The sequence below is a fragment of the Neoarius graeffei genome, chromosome 13 (assembly GCF_027579695.1).
Source record: "Neoarius graeffei isolate fNeoGra1 chromosome 13, fNeoGra1.pri, whole genome shotgun sequence".
Lineage (NCBI taxonomy): Eukaryota > Metazoa > Chordata > Actinopteri > Siluriformes > Ariidae > Neoarius > Neoarius graeffei.
In genome coordinates, this window is record NC_083581.1 from 49,404,827 (window position 1) to 49,422,478 (window position 17,652).

Sequence of the window (17,652 nt, forward strand, 5' to 3'; positions counted from 1 at the left end):
ACTGACACCATGCCCCCCTAATAGATGGCGCCTATAAAATGACGTAATTAATATTAAGCAATATTATAAACATGTTCTTATTTCTGTGCATTCATACGAGCAAGTAAATATTGTTTGTGGTCCAGAAAGAAGCAGCAGTTTGCTATGGGAAGAGAACAGCAGATTAACAGCTTCGTCTTTCTGATGATGTACAGCGCCTTGCAAAAGTATTCATCCCCCTTGGTTGCATTACAAGCTGGAATTAAAATGGATTTTTGGAGGGTTAGTACCATTTGATTTACACAACATGCCTACCACTTTAAAGGTGCACTTTTTTTTTATTGTGACACAAACAATAATTAAGATGAAAAAACAGAAATCTGGAGTGTGCATAAGTATTCGCCCCCTTTCGTATGAAACCCCTAAATAAGAGCTGGTCCAACCAATTCTGTCATGGTCCTACCTGTGGGCTTCTCTCTTCAGGTAACATCTCCACTCAGCATTACCGGCCACGCCCGCACTCACTTCCTCTTATTATCTTTCAGTGACTGTCATTGGCTGTTGCCGATCACCTGCTCTCCCCCGTGTGTATTTAAGCTGCAGTTCTCCCTAGCTCCTGTGTCAGATCGTCTGCAACTCTCAGCCTGATACCTGCTCTGTGTTCCTACTACTCTGACTCCTGAAGATTTCCTGTTCTGTCTGACTCTGTCTGCTCTCCAGCCCCGGTAACCTGATCTGCCTTCTGTTCTGTCGACTCTGCCTCTTGCCTGCCCCTCCTGTACCTACGCCTGATCTCCAGCTCGCCCAGCCCTGCTGCTCGCCTGCCTTTCCGTCTGCCGGGTGTGAGCTACCCTGCCTGGAGTCCTACTCTTCTGTCCTGGTAACCTGACCCTGCATTTCTGCCTCCTATCCTGCTACCTGATTTGTGACTCTGTGTTCCAGCCTGCTCTCTATCTCCTGCCTGCTGAGGAACTGTTTGCTGGGAGACTGCCTGTAACCCTAGCGCTGTCAGCCCTACAGCCACACCTCTCTGACTACGCCTGGTCCTGTCTCATCTCTGCTGCTAAGCAGGGTTGGGCCTGGTCAGTACTTGGATGGGAGACCTCAGATGTCACCACCAGCCATCCCTGCCTCTCAGTTCTCCTGCCACTGGACTTCACCCACACACATTCTTCCAACTCCCCTTTCCCCTATTACTAATAAACTGTGGTTTGAGCGCATTTGATCTCCTCTCCTGTCTGTTCCCTGGCACTTCATAAGTCACATAATTAGTTGATTAAGATCCACCTGTGTGCAATCAAAGTGTTACATGATCTGTCACATGATGTCTGTATAAATCAACCTGTTCTGGAAGGACCCTGACTCTGCTACACTACTAACCAAGCAACATGAAAACCAAGGAGCCTCCAAACAGATCAGAGACAAAGTTGTGGAGAAGCATAGATCAGGGTTGGGTCATAAAAAATATCCCAAACTTTGAATGTCCCAGGGAGCACCATTAAATCCATTATAGCAAAATGGAAAGAGTACTGCACCACTACAAACCTGACAAGAGAAGCCTGCCCATTAAAACTCACAGACCAGGCAAGGAGGGCATTAATCAGAGATGCAACAAAGACACCACCGAAAATGCTGAGGGAGCTGCAAAGAGCCACAGCGGAGATGGGAATATCTGTCCATAGGACCACTTTAAGCCATACGGTCCACAGAGTGGGGCTTTATGGAAGAATGGCCAGAAAAAAGTAATTGCTTAAAAAATCACGTTTGGAGTTTGCCCAACAGCATGTGGCAGACTCCCCAGACACATGGAAGAAGATTCTCTGGTCAAATGAGACAAAAATTGAACTTTTTGGCCATTATGGGGAAACGCCATGTGTGGTGCAAAACCAACAGCCTGAGAACACCATCCCTACAATGAAGCATGGTGGTGGCAGCATCATGCTGTGGGAATGTTTTTCATTTGCAGGGACAGGAAAGCTGGTCAGGACTGAAGGAAAGATGGATGGCATTAAATACAGGGCAATTCTGGAGGAAAACCTGTTTGAGTCAGCCAGAGGTTTGAGACTGGGACGAAGGTTCACGGTGTAGCAGAACAATGACCCTAAACATACTGCTAAAGCTACACTGGAGTGGTTTAAAGGGAAACATTTAAATGTGTTGGAATGGCCTAGTCAAAGCCCAGACCTCAATCCAATCGAGAATCTGTGGCTAACTTGAAGATTGCTGTACACCAACGCAACCCATCTAACTTGAAGGAGTTGGAGCAGTTTTGCCTCGAGGAATGGGCAAAAATCCCAGTGACTAGATGTGCTAAGCTAATAGAGACATACCACAAGAGACTTGCAGCTGTAATTGTAGCAAAAGGTGGCTCTATAAAGTATTGGCCTGGGGGGGGGGGGGGATACTTATGCACACCCCAGATTTCTGTTTTTTCATCTTAATTATTGTTTGTGTCACAATAAAAAAACAAAAACAATATGCACCTTTAAAGTGGTAGGCATGTTGTGTAAATCAAATGGTGCTAATCCCCCCAAAATCCATTTTAATTCCAGCTTGTAATGCGACAAAACAGGATAAACACCAAGGGGGATGAATACTTTTGCAAGGCACTGTATATGACGTATACTTTTCCTGCCACTGTTTACAAAAACTCAATGAAACCCAACATGATGCCTTTTTGAATTGCAACGATTAAACATCCTTTTGATTATAAGCACAGATTTCAAGTACATTTCAATGCCATAACTGAAAAAATAATGCTCCAGCAAAATCAGCCTTATAGATTTTCTGGAAAGCATTTTAAGATTTAAAAATTGTATTTCCAAAAGAGACAAACAGATGATTGCTTTTCAGTAAATCTTCCACTGAACTTTTCTTTAGGCATTAAGTTGTTGCCTCTAGCAGCTCTTTAATCTTTAAGGGTTCCTTGGGAACTCTGTTGGGAACAACTGTTTTATGCAAAATAGATATTTATAATACAGCTAACAGGAGCTTGTTGTAATATTTTCACCAGCAGTTTGGCATAACAGCTCATTTTATGCTTAAAATGCGCTCCAGTGATCAAAACGCTGCAAACACATCTCAAAGTACACTCTATAAGAGTAACACATGTTGACATCAATGCGGATCCCATAGTAAAAGAAATCTAGTTACAAAGCAGTCACTATAAAAGTCTGTGAACACATAAAATAAACATTGTGGCACGAGTAATTATGCTACTGAAGTACTACTACTACCATTAATACTACTAATAATACTAATATTAATATTACTACTACTACTACTAATAATAATAATAATAATAATAAATTACTATGACAATAATGTACATTGCTGTTGTGATGTACAGTATGTCGTGTTAAGCATGTATTGTTTTTCTTTGACAGCCACTTATAAGGGAGTTACAAGCAGGCCTATGGCATAAAACATGACTTGGTCTTAATGGGTGTGCACCCCAAACCCTCTCCTGGTTGCTTTTTTCACCCCCAGAAACTTCTGGTTTATTTTTCATCCACAACCAAATGATTGCATCGTGTAAAATAACCATTTTGAGTGAGATGATCCATAAGTCATTGTTACATACTTCAAGTGGTCTTTCCTTACAGCTGGTATGCTTGGTGAGTGGCTTCTGAAGCTATTTAATAGCACTTTAACTTTGTGTTTATGTGTAATTTCAAACCTATGTGGTACTTGGTTAAGTGTTTGGAGTCTTTTTCCTTCTACTTTCCTTGTAACACAAATGTAACACAACTGAATTGCATCAGTAAAGTTTTTTTTTTTAAATAAATATTGAAGAACAGATGTCAGAAGAAAAAGTCAAATCACATAACTACAGTTCATGAGAGAGTACAGGGCATTTCACTGCACATTTTGCATCATGAGTATGTTAGAAATGCGGAAACCCATAGGCATGGAGTGCCAACTAATTTAACTAACCTTTATACTTAAATATTTTGGCCAAGTAATTTTTTTTAGCAATAGAATGACAGGTATCAAAAAGACACAAGCTCCTTCTGTTGTCTCTCTTTAATTGTTTTATTCTTTACACACTTGAACTCATAATACCATTTTGTAGATATAAAACATCCACTGTTCTTATGTTGCATTGAGATGATATGCTATGTGTGAGACACATGTAAACATATTTGAAACGAGTCAGTAGATGCTCTATAAATACCTATAGCATGGGTTGGACATGATAAATGGGTAGGAGTGGTGGTAATGGTGGGGAAAGGGGTATTGAATGACAGATGGTGGTGTTATGGCTGTGGCCGATTAGTGAGTTTTTTTTTTTTTTTTAATTACTGAAGGCAGTTAAGGAAAACGTGGATCTGGAGGTTGCCATGGATGGGCTAGGTGGTCACAGGATGTTTAGACGTGGCCTAGGACGAGACAAGGAATATCCACTAACACCACACGCAGTGATTCCAGAGGCACCGCCATAGGCAATACCAAGTGTACCACCGCCACCCAAGCCACCACCCAAGGCATCACCCAAACTAAAGCTGCCGCTGCTACCACCAGCACCTATCTTATAGGGGCCACTTCTAATGCCAAAGCTACCACTGCCTATCCCAAAGCCACCACTACCACTGCCTATACCAAAGCCACCACTACTACTGCCTATCCCAAAGCCACCACTACCACTGCCTATCCCAAAGCTGCCACTGCCCAGGCCAGTACCCCCGCCGTAGCCAAAACTGCCACTGTATCCAGAGCCTGGAAAAAAACAAAATACAAAACATGCATTAAAAAATGGGTTTCCCAATCTGGACTTTCCTGATACATGTAATGAAATATAGATGTATTTCTTAAAATCACGTGAATATTAGTACAAAAAATATTTATATAACACATACCAACACCACTGCTAACTTTCTGAATATGGATCGTTGCAGTTCCACCACCAGTGGCAATCCTGTGGATGGATTCAAACCATGCACTTTAGAGACAAATCAAGCATGCAGTTTTAAGGAATAATATCTTCTTATCAAATGACTGACCTAGTCTCTTCTCCTTCCAGGAGTTTTTTGTAGGTGGCGATTTCAATGTCCAGGGCCAGTTTGACATTCATAAGCTCCTGGTATTCATGAACTTGTCGGGCCATGTCCTCCTTAGCATTATACAGGGCTACTTCGAGTTCCTTAATACGTAGTCTGGCATCTTTCACTGCCAGCTCACCTTGTTCCTCAGCCTCTGTTATCTGTGTCTCCAGGCTGGTACGCTGCAAAAAAAAAAGAAAACGAAGAAACCGTCTACAATTGAAACAGCTATCTGAGAAGCATGTATTCCCCCAGAGTAGAATTTTGTGAGAGTATCAGTATGAACTTTAATTTTGCCCAACTAAGTTAGACACCTGAACCAGAAACGCTAAGACCATAGCTCACCTGTCCCTTGACTGTCTCAATTTCAGTCTGGAGTTGTGTGATCAGGCGGTTGAGTTCTGTAAGCTCAACCTTGGTGCTCTGAAGATCGCCACCATAGTAGCCAGCAGATGTCTGCATTTCCTCAAACTGGTAAATGAGATAAAGAAAAGTACATACTCAGTGGCTCTTAATATAATTATCTTAATAATTATTTTTCCCAGTGTCCAAAGTCTCTTACCTTCTGCTTGTACCATGTCTCAGTCTCACTGCGAGTGCGACTGGCAATTTCCTCATACTGAGCACGGACCTCAGACACAATGGCATCCATGTCCAGCTTGCGACTGTTGTCCATCTCGACAACAACCGATGTGTCTTTGATCTGTCCCTGAAGCTCCAGCAGTTCCTGAAAGTGTAAGGCACCAAATGTGAAATATTTTACAACACCTGAGTTCTCGCTTTTATAAAACAAGTGCACGCACTGCACAGACTTTTGATCACAGTGAAAATGTAATGGGATTGTTCTCTTACCGCATCATACACAGCTCTGAGAAAGTTGATCTCATCCTGTAATGCATCAACTTTAGCTTCAAGCTCAACCTTTTGTATGTAGGTTCCATCGACATCCTAGTGGAAGACAGGTATGATTTAAAATAAGGTATGCTTCAACATTTGAATAAAATTGCACAAAGAGAATAATAAAGGTTCTTGCCTTCTTTAGGAGAACAAAATCGTTCTCTGCAACAGCACGCTTGTTGATTTCATCTTCATACCTACAAAGAAACGAGTGAAAAATTCAACCCATGAAATAATGCAAATATGACATACCCAATTTCACGAGCATCAGCAAGGCACAGTTTAAATAACTTACTTGTTTTTGTAGTCCTCCACCAGGCCCTGCATGTTCTTCAGATCTCCCTCCAGCTTAATATTCTCATTTCCAAGGTTATCCAAGTGTCTGCGCAGGTTGGCAATGTAGGTCTGGAACATGCCATCAATGTTGGTACGTGATATTGTCTGTTCCTGAAGAAGATTCCACTTGGTCTCCAACATCTTGTTCTGCTGCTCCAGGAAACGCACCTACAGAAATGGTGACCCCATATATAAATGGATTCAAATATTTAGAAAAGGATTAATGATTTCTAAGGGGATTTTTGCTCACTGATATATCTTCAAAATACTAGCTCATTTCTAACCCACTGTCTCTGGCTGTGAGCCATCAAACAGTCTAGAATGGTTAAGGCAGAAGTGATCACTGTTGTCCTCAGCCCATATTTTGTCTATCTGGCGTATGATTTTAGCACATCCCTGGCAAAGCTCCTTAGCAAGCGCCCTAGGTGCCCTTTGGTAACAATATTGCCAGGCCTAAACAGGCACAATGAGACACTCTTTACGACAAGGGCTTAGGCTTATATTGACAATTACAGTAGTTTTGGGTATTCAAAGCTGAAAAAAATGTGGCTTTGAACTCTGCAAAGTTGTAATAATATGGATATTATAATAAATGCCTTCAGGCTTTTATGAATTAAGCTTCATCAAATTATGGAAATGGATCTTACCAGGACCAATAAAAATTGTGAACAGGATCCATAACCACACTGTAAAAATCCTGACACGGTATTTAATGGACAGGTTTGCCTGCATGTACTGGTCATGCACAGTTCTGTGCAACATAACGCATAGGTGCTTCTGCCACTCCCTTTAAGAGAAACCTCTAAAATTAAGTAGTTTTGCAACACTGCATCCAAAACACATAGATCACCTCACTCCCCCCTACCCCACCCAGACACACTTACATATAGTTCCTCCAACAGTGTAGATGGATAACTTGATCCATGCACTCATTTAGAGCAGCATGGGCTAAGGTTTCCAAGCTAGACCCTCACTGAATATAAACTGTTGTTGTTAGAGACATATTTCAGCAAAATCACCTAGTCTTGCACAAATTACATCCAATTCAAATTAAACTTTTTTTTTTTTCATTTAAGATTTCATCTATTTAAACACAGCAAGGCCAGATTTCCCAAATCTAGGCTACTGGCTGTGAAAGACTTAATAAGAATGACATTAAACCTCTGACAGTCATTCTGAAATGTATGAATGGCCTCCTCTGAGACTATACTGTTATCTGAATGAATTTCAGTGGAATGGGCACCACTGTGCAATTCCCTAAGATCTATGTATAAAAAATAAGTTACACCAACAATGTGCACAAGGCATTGAGAAAGCAGAAGACCCACCTTGTCGATAAAGGAGGCAAAACGGTTGTTGAGTGTCTTGATCTCCTCTTTCTCTTTTGTGCGGACGTCCTGGATGGCGGGGTCAATCTCCAAGTTAAGGGGGACAAGGAGGCTTGGGTTGACTGTGACAGCAGTGATTGGGGGTGCCACAAAACCTGGATCGATGCCGAACCCACCTTGTCCTGGTCCTCCATCTAATCCTCCAAATCCTAATCCTGGACCTAAACTAGCACCTCCACCTAAAACACCACCTGCACCGAAAGAACCACCTCCACTGAAACTACCTCCTCGACCGAAACCATCACCTGCACCATAACCAACATATCTACTGAAACCACCACCTGCACCATAGACACCACTTGCAGCTAAACTAGTTCCAAGAGCTGTACCATAGCTTTTTCTGAAACCTCCTGCACTGCTGCCTAGGCTATAGCCTGAGCTAGCGGTAATGCCACGACCACCACCAGCACTGACACCACCGTAGCGGAAGCCACCACCATAGCTTATCCTGGAGCTGCTGGGTGCAGTATAGGACTGGCTGGAGAAGCGCTTTCCGATAAAGCCACTTCTGTAGCCATGTTCAGTGCTTCCCCTGGATGATAAGGAGGTGTTGCTGAGCTTGATGCTCATGGCTGCTGGTGATAGAATGAGAAAATGGAGAGTAAGCTAGAGAGCTTACTAAGAGGCTATTCCTTCTGAGTGCCTTCTCTGTGGAGGTGGACAGCTTTTTAAAGTCTATGCTGCAAGCAGGAGGAGTCATAGTCCCTCCCACACTGCCTCTGGCACATCCTCCCCATCTCCTCTGAGCAGGTTGGCGTAAACATGTGTCATGTTCAACAGGTAAGATGGTTTATGAGGGAAGGAGTCTTTGACACACCCTGCTGCATCATATACACTAGAGAAAGTCAGTTTTCATACATTTATATTCTTGGTAAACTTTTTTCAAGTAGAAATATTTTGCAGGCTTTATTGCAATCTGTTTTAAACAACAGTAGGAATTTTGAATAGGCTTATATTTAATGAAGGCCTTTCAGACAATAACAGTGCATGCAATCTCGCTCTCTCATGTAGTCTAATATCCATTAAGACAGATTGGTTTCTGTTCACTCAGACAAGTTATTATTCCCTACTTCTAGGCACACCAGGTTATTTAGTGGTTGATGTGACAATGGCGTGAACTGCATGCAAAGAGCCTCATATTTAGAGAAAATCACTCACACCATGACTATTTTATAGGGGCTAATATTTCAGTGCACTGGAATATTGGGCCCAGAGAAGGTGGAGGTGTAACTGGATATTGTTTATATCTGGTTTTAACTTACATTTGTGGATGTAGTAACAAACTGTTTTCACAGACGATGGTTTTCTGAAGTGTTCCTGAGCCCATACAGTGATTTCCACTACAGACATGTGCCTGCTTTTAATGGAGTGTCACCTGAGGCTCTGAAGAGCACAGGCATCCAGTGTCAGTTTTCAGCCTTGTCTCTTGCATACAGAGATTTCTCTAGATTCTCTGAATCTTTTCATGATATTATGTACCATAGATGATTTGATCCCCAAAGTCTTTGCAATTTTACATTGAGGAACGTTATTCTTAATTTTTTGCACTGTTTGCCCACGCAGTCTTTCACAGAGCAGTGAACCCCTCCCCATCTTTACTTCTGAGAGACTCTACCTCTCTGGGATGCTCTTTTTACACCCAATCATGTCACTGACCTGTTGCCAATTAACCAAATTGTTGTTTTTTTTTTTTGAGCATTACACAACTTTTTCAGACTTTTGTTGCCCGTTCCAACTTTTCTGAAATGTGCTGCTGACATCAAATTCAAAATGAGCATATATTTTTCAAAAAACAATAAAATTTCTCAGTTTCAATATTTGATATGTTGTCTTTGTACTATTTTCAATGAAATATACGGCTTCCATGATTTGCAAATTATCGCATTCTGTTTTTATTTACAGTTTACACAGTGTCCCAACTTTTCTGGAATCAGAGTTGTATTTTTTCTTCAAATCTAGCACTTAGTAACAGGGCTTTGAACCGGTTCAAGGAACGAAAACGAAAACCGGGAACTTTTTCTATTTCACATGGAACAGAAACGAAAAGAGAAACTTTATTATTTTTTATGTTCTGGAACAGAAACACTTATTAAAAATAATGGTAACCAGTTAATACCGGTTTTTATTTCGTTCCTCAAAGTTTCCGTAGCCTACAAATAAAAAAGTCATTCTTCTCCTGCGCAAGTTTCTATGACCCGCTGGGGTTCACTTCCTGTGTGACGTTCGCTGACTGAATGGAGAGAGTGGGAGGGTGGACTACTATCACGTCTCCACATCTTAAATAAGAGGTAAATATTGCAGTCTGTCGTTATTCAAAAATGTCAATTTCAAACACGATATCAATATATTTGTCCACGTTAATGAGAGGCTCGCGAACATTAAATGACGTTAACCTCTGTTAGCCTAACAATGCATACGGGGCTTTCCACTAAGGCTCATACTAGCCAGCCATGACAAATAAGTAGCCAGCCGGGGGGGGGGTGTTAAACACAAAATTAACTCCGCCGAGTGCACGCACGCGCACACCGCATGTCGGGGCCGCGGATCAACGAAGTCGGCAGGGAATTTGTGGTTATTATCGGTACAAACAGCGTGAATCACAACTTAAATGAGTGCGGTTCAGTTTGACATTGTCAGTCCATTAGATGAACATTTAATTTTATTAAAATCGAAAATTAATGAGAGGTGGCTTCCGGTGCCATGGATAGATAGGCAGCAAGGGTGAGGAGCTCTGACCACGCTTGAAAGTAACTTTTAAATTAACTGTCCAGTGGCCAATAAAACCCAATTTTATTAACGGGGAAAGGAGTATATACGTTTTAGTTACAAACAGATGATGAGCAAATCTTCAAGACAGAAGCCGAATTCTGCTCCACTGAACACAAGAAATACAATCGCCAACAAGTTAGCTGCAATGGCGTCTCCTGCTAACCGTCCCTCCCAAGAAGAAGGAATATCAATGACCCAGTTAGTGCAAGAACTGTCTAAACAACGTGCCAGCATAAAGGAGGACATTTCCAGTCTCATCCAGGAATCTATCGGACCTCTACAAGCTTCTGTCGACGCCTTGCGAGAAACGGTGAATGGTTTTCAAACTCGCCTGACCGACGTAGAAACTTTAGCAGGTGATAATTTCGAGAAAGTCACTGCAGCGGAGCTAGCCATTGACTCTCTACAAAAGCAGAATGCAGCACTGCTCGATCGCATTGAAGGTCTTGAAAACCGTTCACGCCGTCACAATTTGAGAATCGTAAATGTTTTAGAAGGCAGTGAAGGCAACCAAGACACTGTGGCATTTATGTCCAAAATGCTGATGGAGCTCACAGGCGAAAACCTATTCGACTCGGCGCCAGTCTTGGAGAGAGCGCATCGAGTAGGGAATGCCCCAGCGACTGCTGCGCAAAACCCACGAACATTCCTGGTGTGCTTTAACCGGTTTCAAGATAAGGAACGTCTCTTAAATTTTGCCAGGCAGAACACCTTGCAATACAAGAACGTCACTGTTCGGATTTACCCAGACTTCAGCACGAGTGTATCGAAGAAACGGAAGGGATTCAACGACATCAAGCACGCACTTTACTCAAAGGGGATAAAGTTCCGACTCCGGTTTCCAGCCACACTACGTGTGTTCTTCGAAGGGGACACCCTGGACTTCGACACACCGGAGGAGGCACAGACATTCTATCACCGTCGGGTTATGGCGCCAGGTACCACAGAATGACAACACCCAGGCTCTGGTTTACAGCCTGTTGAGGGACAGTAACCTGCAGTGCTTGAACTCTGACTTAAACTCGCCATGCTTATGTCTACCCTACTGACTGTAAATACACATCAGGCCTTACCGGTCCTTCTATTCTCTCTATAATTTTTTTTTTTGTAACTGTAATTTAATTCTAATGACGTGTGCCCACCTACTCAACAGCCTTAATGTGACAGTGGGGTTAGTGCACTTTAGTTGGCCTCTCTCTCTCTCTCTCTCTCTCTCTCTCTCTCTCTCCTTTTCACTCCTTTTTTTTTCTTCTTTCACGATAATTTTGGTGAACTCTACGACTACTTTGTTAACCATGGTCATTAATCTCCACTCCAACTCAATGACAGTTTAACGGTCATTGCTCCACAGCCTATAAGACGGTTTGGAATGTATCGGAAGACTCTGATATTATTAGAACAACGCCTGCAGTTTGTCTCTGTTCAGATGACAGACATAGGTATTGTATATAGTTTGTTTAAGATGGGGAGGGCACTTTCAGGGGCTTGGATAGGTTTTTGTTTTATTAAAAGGGGACACACTGCCAAAGGGATTTATTTTTTCTTATGTGCATTTAAATACATGAAAACATTTTATTTAGTTATAGACTCGTCTCATTACCTCCCATTTTTTCTCCTGTATGTCTTATTTGGATATGTCTGATGGTAATACACATAATGTCGGGCGTAATGTTTCCTCTTCACCAATACGATTTATAAGTTGGAACGTTAAAGGGCTCAATGGGCCAATTAAAAGAGCACGTGTCTTTTCCCATTTAAAAAAGTTAAAGGTGGGTCTCGCGTTTTTGCAAGAGACCCATATTACAGCTGCAGATCAGATTAGACTCAAGAAGAATTGGGTTGGTCAAAGCTTTCACTCCAGCTTCACTACTAAAGCGCGCGGGGTATCAATATTAATCCATAAAAGCATATTATTTACTCCATCCAAAGTAATCTGTGATCCTCAAGGCAGATTTCTAATTGTGCCAGGTTCTCTCTTCAACATCCCCATAATACTTGTAAATGCGTATGCCCCAAACTGGGATGACAGCAGCTTTATTTCTAAACTTTTCTCCCTCATGCCAGACTTGGACACACACAGGCTTATCCTAGCTGGTGATTTTAATACTGTAATTGACCCGTCTATGGGACCGCTCATGTCCTAAAACCCTTACCCGATCTAAAATGTCTCAAATACTTTCTGACTTAACGCATAAGATTGGTTGTGTGGACCCATGGAGATTTTTATATCCCCAGAAAAAGGATTTTTCCTTTTATTCTAATGTACATCACACATACAGCAGGATAGACTATTTCTTTATTGACAAAACATTTCTCCCTGCTGTTGAGAAAGTTGAATATATGGCCATTGTAGAGTCCGACCACGCGCCTGTAATCCTTGATATAACATTTTCACAAAATCTTACACAACATAATACCTGGAGATTAAACACTGCCCTACTAGCTGATAATAAATTCTGCAAACACATTTCAGGGGCCATAGATGAGTTTCTAGAATTCAACAGAAGTGACTCAATTTCTCCATCTACTCTGTGGGAGACACTAAAAGTTGTCATAAGAGGTGAGATCATTTCATACTCCACATTCACGTAATAAGGAAAAGAAGCGGAAGGAGAAAGAGCTTATTTCAGCAATTAAAAAAATAGACCACCAATATTCTATAACCCCCACACCGGAGCTAAACAAAGTTAGAATTGAACTGAAAACTCAGTATGACTTGTTATCCCTGGAAAGAACTGAGAAGCACCTGCTATGGTCCAAAGGACATTACTACGAGCATGGTGACAAAGCTAGCCGTCTTTTGGCCTATCAATTAAAAAGTAGAGCTGCCTCACGCCTGATCCCACAGATTCGTACATCTTCACAAGTATTAACCATAGACCCAAGGGAGATAAATGCCACCTTCAAAGAATTCTACTCAGAATTGTATACATCTACATTCCCACAAGACACCTCAAACATGAAAGAGTTTTTAGATGACCTTGAATTCCCCTCTCTAGAAGACGCTGCGAGAGACGAGTTAGATAAACCTCTACAATTACAGGAAATTGCAGATGCCATTAAGAACATGCAGAATAATAAAACTCCAGGTCCTGACGGCTACCCTGTCGAATTTTATAAAAAGTTTAGTGCAAAGCTAGCTCCAATCTTGTCAGAAATGTATAATTACTCTTTAGAACAAAACACTCTTCCACATAGTCTTACTGAGGCCTCCATCTCACTCATTCTAAAACCAGGTAAGGATCCACTTGAGTGTGGTTCCTATCGACCAATCTCTCTTTTAAATACAGACGTTAAAATATTAGCTAAGCTCCTAGCTTTAAGATTAGACAAAGTCATATCTCCTATTATCTCAATGGACCAGACTGGTTTTATGAGGAACCGACATCCTTTTGTAAATATCAGGAAATTGCTTAATGTTATTCACTCCCCAGCGTCCAGGGGGGTGCCAGAGGTGGTTGTCTCCCTGGACGCAGAGAAAGCTTTTGATAGAATAGAAATGCCTTACTTATTTGCTGTATTAGAGAGATTTGGCTTTGGTACTACATTTATCTCTTGGATCAACCTGTTATACGCTTCACCCAAAGCATCAGTGCTGACTAACAGGGTAGCCTCTCAATTCTTTCATTTGTCAAGGGGCACCCGACAAGGGTGCCCCCTTAGCCCTCTGTTGTTTGCACTGGCGATTGAACCCCTGTCCATTAAGCTAAGATCTTCTACTAACATACAGGGCATCCATAGAATGGGAACTGAGCATAGGCTATCTCTCTATGCTGATGACCTTTTGCTGTACATTTCAGATCCAGTCAGATGTGTTCCTTTTATTATCAACTCTTTAAAAGAGTTTTGTGTTTTCTGGTTACAAATTAAACCTAGCTAAAAGTGAATGTTTTCCCATCAATACTTTGGCACTTCAACTTTCAGACAGTGAACTTCCATTCCGCATATCAAAATCTGGCTTTAGATACCTTGGTATAAATATCACCCATTCTTTTCCTGATCTCTTCAACAAAAACATTACCCCTCTTATTAATAATCTAGAATCTGATATTAAAAGATGGTCTGCACTCCAATTATCACTTGCAGGTAGAGCGAACTGCATAAAAATGAATGTGCTCCCTAGATTCTTATATTTGTTTCAGTGTCTTCCTATCTTCCTTCCTAAGTCATTCTTTCAATCACTGAACAAGCTACTCTCTTCATTTCTATGGGACTGTAAAAACCCCAGAATTCGCAGGGAACTTCTGGAAAGGCCCAGAGATGTAGGCGGCCTAGCACTTCCCAACTTGAAATATTATTACTGGGCTTGTAACATACACAAAGTTATATACTGGTTTCAAACCCCAGACACAGACTGGTGCCAAATCGAGGCAAATTCTTGTCTATCCACTTCACTCTCTGTTTTGATAACGGCTAAACTACCACTATCACCCTCACATTTTACGTCCAGCCCAATAGTAACCTCAACTCTCAAAATATGGGCACAGTTTAGACAACATTTTAAACTCACAGAATTTTCCTTATACAGTCCAATCTGTAAAAACCACCTCTTTCCAGCTGCCCAGCTAGACCATACATTTACTGAATGGCAAAGGAAAGGTTTGGATAGGTGTGTTGAGTTCTATATAGATGGTATTTTTGGTAGTTTTACTGAAATAGCTGGCAAATACCAATTGCAACGTTCAGATTATTTTAGATACCTCCAGGTTCGACATTTCATGCGGACACTAAGCCCAACTTTCCCACACTTGCCAGTGGAATCAGGGCTGGAGAAGGTTCTGGGGATCAACATGGTACACAAAGGTCAAATTTCATCCATCTACAATTTAATCTCTTCCATTCAATGTGTAACACTAGATAAATTCAAAAATGACTGGGAGGAAGAACTGGGAACAGAAATTTCAGACACTATTTGGGAATATGCTCAAAATACAGTCAACGGCACAACATCTTGTGCACGCCTGAGCTTAATACAATTCAAAGTTTTGCACAGGACATACTACACCAAATCAAAGTTGTCCAAGATATATCCAGACATTGAAGATAGGTGTGATCGCTGTAATTCACCTTCAGCTAACATGACTCATGCATTTTGGTCCTGCCCAAAGTTAATAGACTTTTGGTCAGATGTCTGCAAAACTTTGAACGAGGCGTTTGATACCAATTTACAACCCACTGCAGAACTTGCCATTTTTGGAATAGTGGATCCTGAGATCCCAATGACATCCAAGCAAGTAAATGCTTTTGCTTTTGGCTCTCTTTTGGCTCGTAGAAGGCTTGTCTTACAGTGGAAATCCCCTCACCCTCCAAAAGCATCAACTTGGCTCAGTGACTTAATGCTTTTTCTAAAATTAGAAAAAATCAAATACTTCATCAGAGGATCAAAAAAATCATTTCATAAATTGTGGGACCCATTGATCTCATAATTTCAAACCCTTCCCACTCTCCCCTAAGACCACATATTGCGACCCGGCATTAGCATCTATAAAAATTATACATACATCTGTGTATAAGATAAGTTAATGTACTGCACATGTAACTGCACATATACATGAGTGTATGCACAATGTCCTCAGACATCTTCATTAGGAGCGAGACGTGCTATATCTTATTTTGATTTTAAGTTTTATTAATTTATTTACTTACTCATTTTATTTATTTATTTATTTTCTACCTTAATACATCTTATGTGCACATTTTTTTTTTTTTCAGTCATCACAAGGCAGTGTGTGTGGGAAGTAGGGGTGGGCATTGGATGGGTCTGTTTACTCTCTGCTTGTTAAAAAATCTATAAAACAAGAAAAATATGTACCATAATGGTTCTGTACTACCAAACTTTTCTTCAATTAAAAAAAAAAAATCAAAAATTAATATTTAGAACCTGTGGGCTACAAAAATAATAGTCATTAAAGTAGCCGGCTGGACTTAATTGTGTGCCGGCTGTATGGCCGGCAGCCGGCGCTTGTGGAAAGCCCTGTATAGGGTCTGACTAGCCTTTGGTAACGCACTAAATGAATTATCTTTCATTTTTGGCACTTTTTCTGTTTGTGTAGATGGGAAGACATACTGAGAATCCAAATCGCCAACATTTGAAATAATAGTTTTGAATTATTTCTTGTCTTATTTAATGAAGGTTGTAATAGAATTAGCCTACATTTGGCTTAAGCTGGATGAGACAGAGACATAATTTTATAGCCATTTGTTAAACAGCTGACAGGGAACGTAATTAACCGTTCCAGGAACGAAATTTTTTTGTTCTAACCGGTTCGGGAACGTCTATTTAATGGTGGAACCCAAAACCGGAAACGTTAAAATTCCGTTTCTGTTCGGAACGAACCAATAGGAAAAAAATTCTGGTTCGAAGCCCTGCTTAGTAATACCTAAAATAATCATAAAAATCTGTTACATAGGCTAATTTTGGTGGGATGTTTTTTCTTACAGGTCTTATACACATGGATATAATGACCTTTGACCCTGACAATCCCAGAGAGACTGCAACATAACACCTCATCAGACTTGGGAATGCATATGTTGCAATAAAAGTGTGATACATGAATACCTGCTTTCCTCTGTAGCTTTCCAATACTTGTAGTTACATTTCAGGAAAAAAATAAACCACTGCATATTCGTTGAAAGGAATATATTACTTATAAAATTAAACACAACTCAAGAAGCCATGAGGACATTAATATGTTTGTGTAAGCTGAAGAAGCTATGAATATTCAGTCAGTTGCCTTTTTTTTTCTTTTTTCTTTTGCCATAGAGGTGAACTTTGTAATGTAGATCATCTGTTGTTATACAGATATTTTCAGCCATTTTGTTAGACACACCTAACTGGTCAGTGTTGCAGATGTGCAAACCCATTTCCAGAAAACCTGGGATATTTTCATGTGAACCTTTGTTTAACTACAAAATTTACAAAGAAAAGATTTTCGGTAGTTTTACTGACCAACTTAATTGCATTTTGTAAACATAAATGGAGTTAGGATTTGATGCCTGCAACACACTCAAAAACGTTGGGACAGAGGCATTATTACCATTGTATTGCATCACCTTTCCTTTTAATAACACTTTTTAATCATATGGGATCTGAGGATATGAATTCTTGCAGTTTTTCAGTAGGAATTTTTGTCCATTCTTTCTTGATACAAGACTTCAGCTGTACAGTCTGTGGGCACTGTTGTCTGATTCTCCTCTTCATGATGTGCCATACATTCTCAATAGGAGACACAATGGACTGG

At 40.8% G+C, this 17,652-nt stretch overlaps 1 protein-coding gene across 1 annotated transcript; it reads right to left on the reverse strand.

Annotated features, from left to right (window-relative positions):
- Nucleotides 1-3,990: 3,990 nt before the first annotated feature.
- Nucleotides 3,991-8,294, reverse strand: LOC132896839 (keratin, type II cytoskeletal cochleal-like). The gene is made up of 9 exons (XM_060937947.1): nucleotides 7,583-8,294; nucleotides 6,214-6,422; nucleotides 6,055-6,115; nucleotides 5,874-5,969; nucleotides 5,584-5,748; nucleotides 5,367-5,492; nucleotides 4,983-5,203; nucleotides 4,839-4,897; nucleotides 3,991-4,698 (listed from the first exon to the last, which is right to left on the reverse strand). Exons 1-9 carry the CDS (start codon nucleotides 8,210-8,212, stop codon nucleotides 4,340-4,342), a joined length of 1,926 nt encoding a protein of 641 aa, XP_060793930.1. The 5' UTR covers nucleotides 8,213-8,294; the 3' UTR covers nucleotides 3,991-4,339.
- Between the last annotated feature and the right edge of the window lie 9,358 nt (nucleotides 8,295-17,652).

What these genes read in the sequence shown, in the direction of transcription:
- LOC132896839 (XM_060937947.1), bottom strand. Translation starts at nt 8,212, where the DNA reads ATGAGCATCAAGCTCAGCAACACCTCCTTATCATCCAGGGGAAGCACT. An exon ending in TTGCCTCCTTTATCGACAAG is followed by an intron (nt 6,423 to 7,582) that starts GTGGGTCTTCTG and finishes CCATTTCTGTAG; the next exon opens with GTGCGTTTCCTGGAGCAGCA. An exon ending in GAAAGTTAGCAGTGGTGTTG is followed by an intron (nt 4,699 to 4,838) that starts GTATGTGTTATA and finishes GTTTTTTTCCAG; the next exon opens with GCTCTGGATACAGTGGCAGT.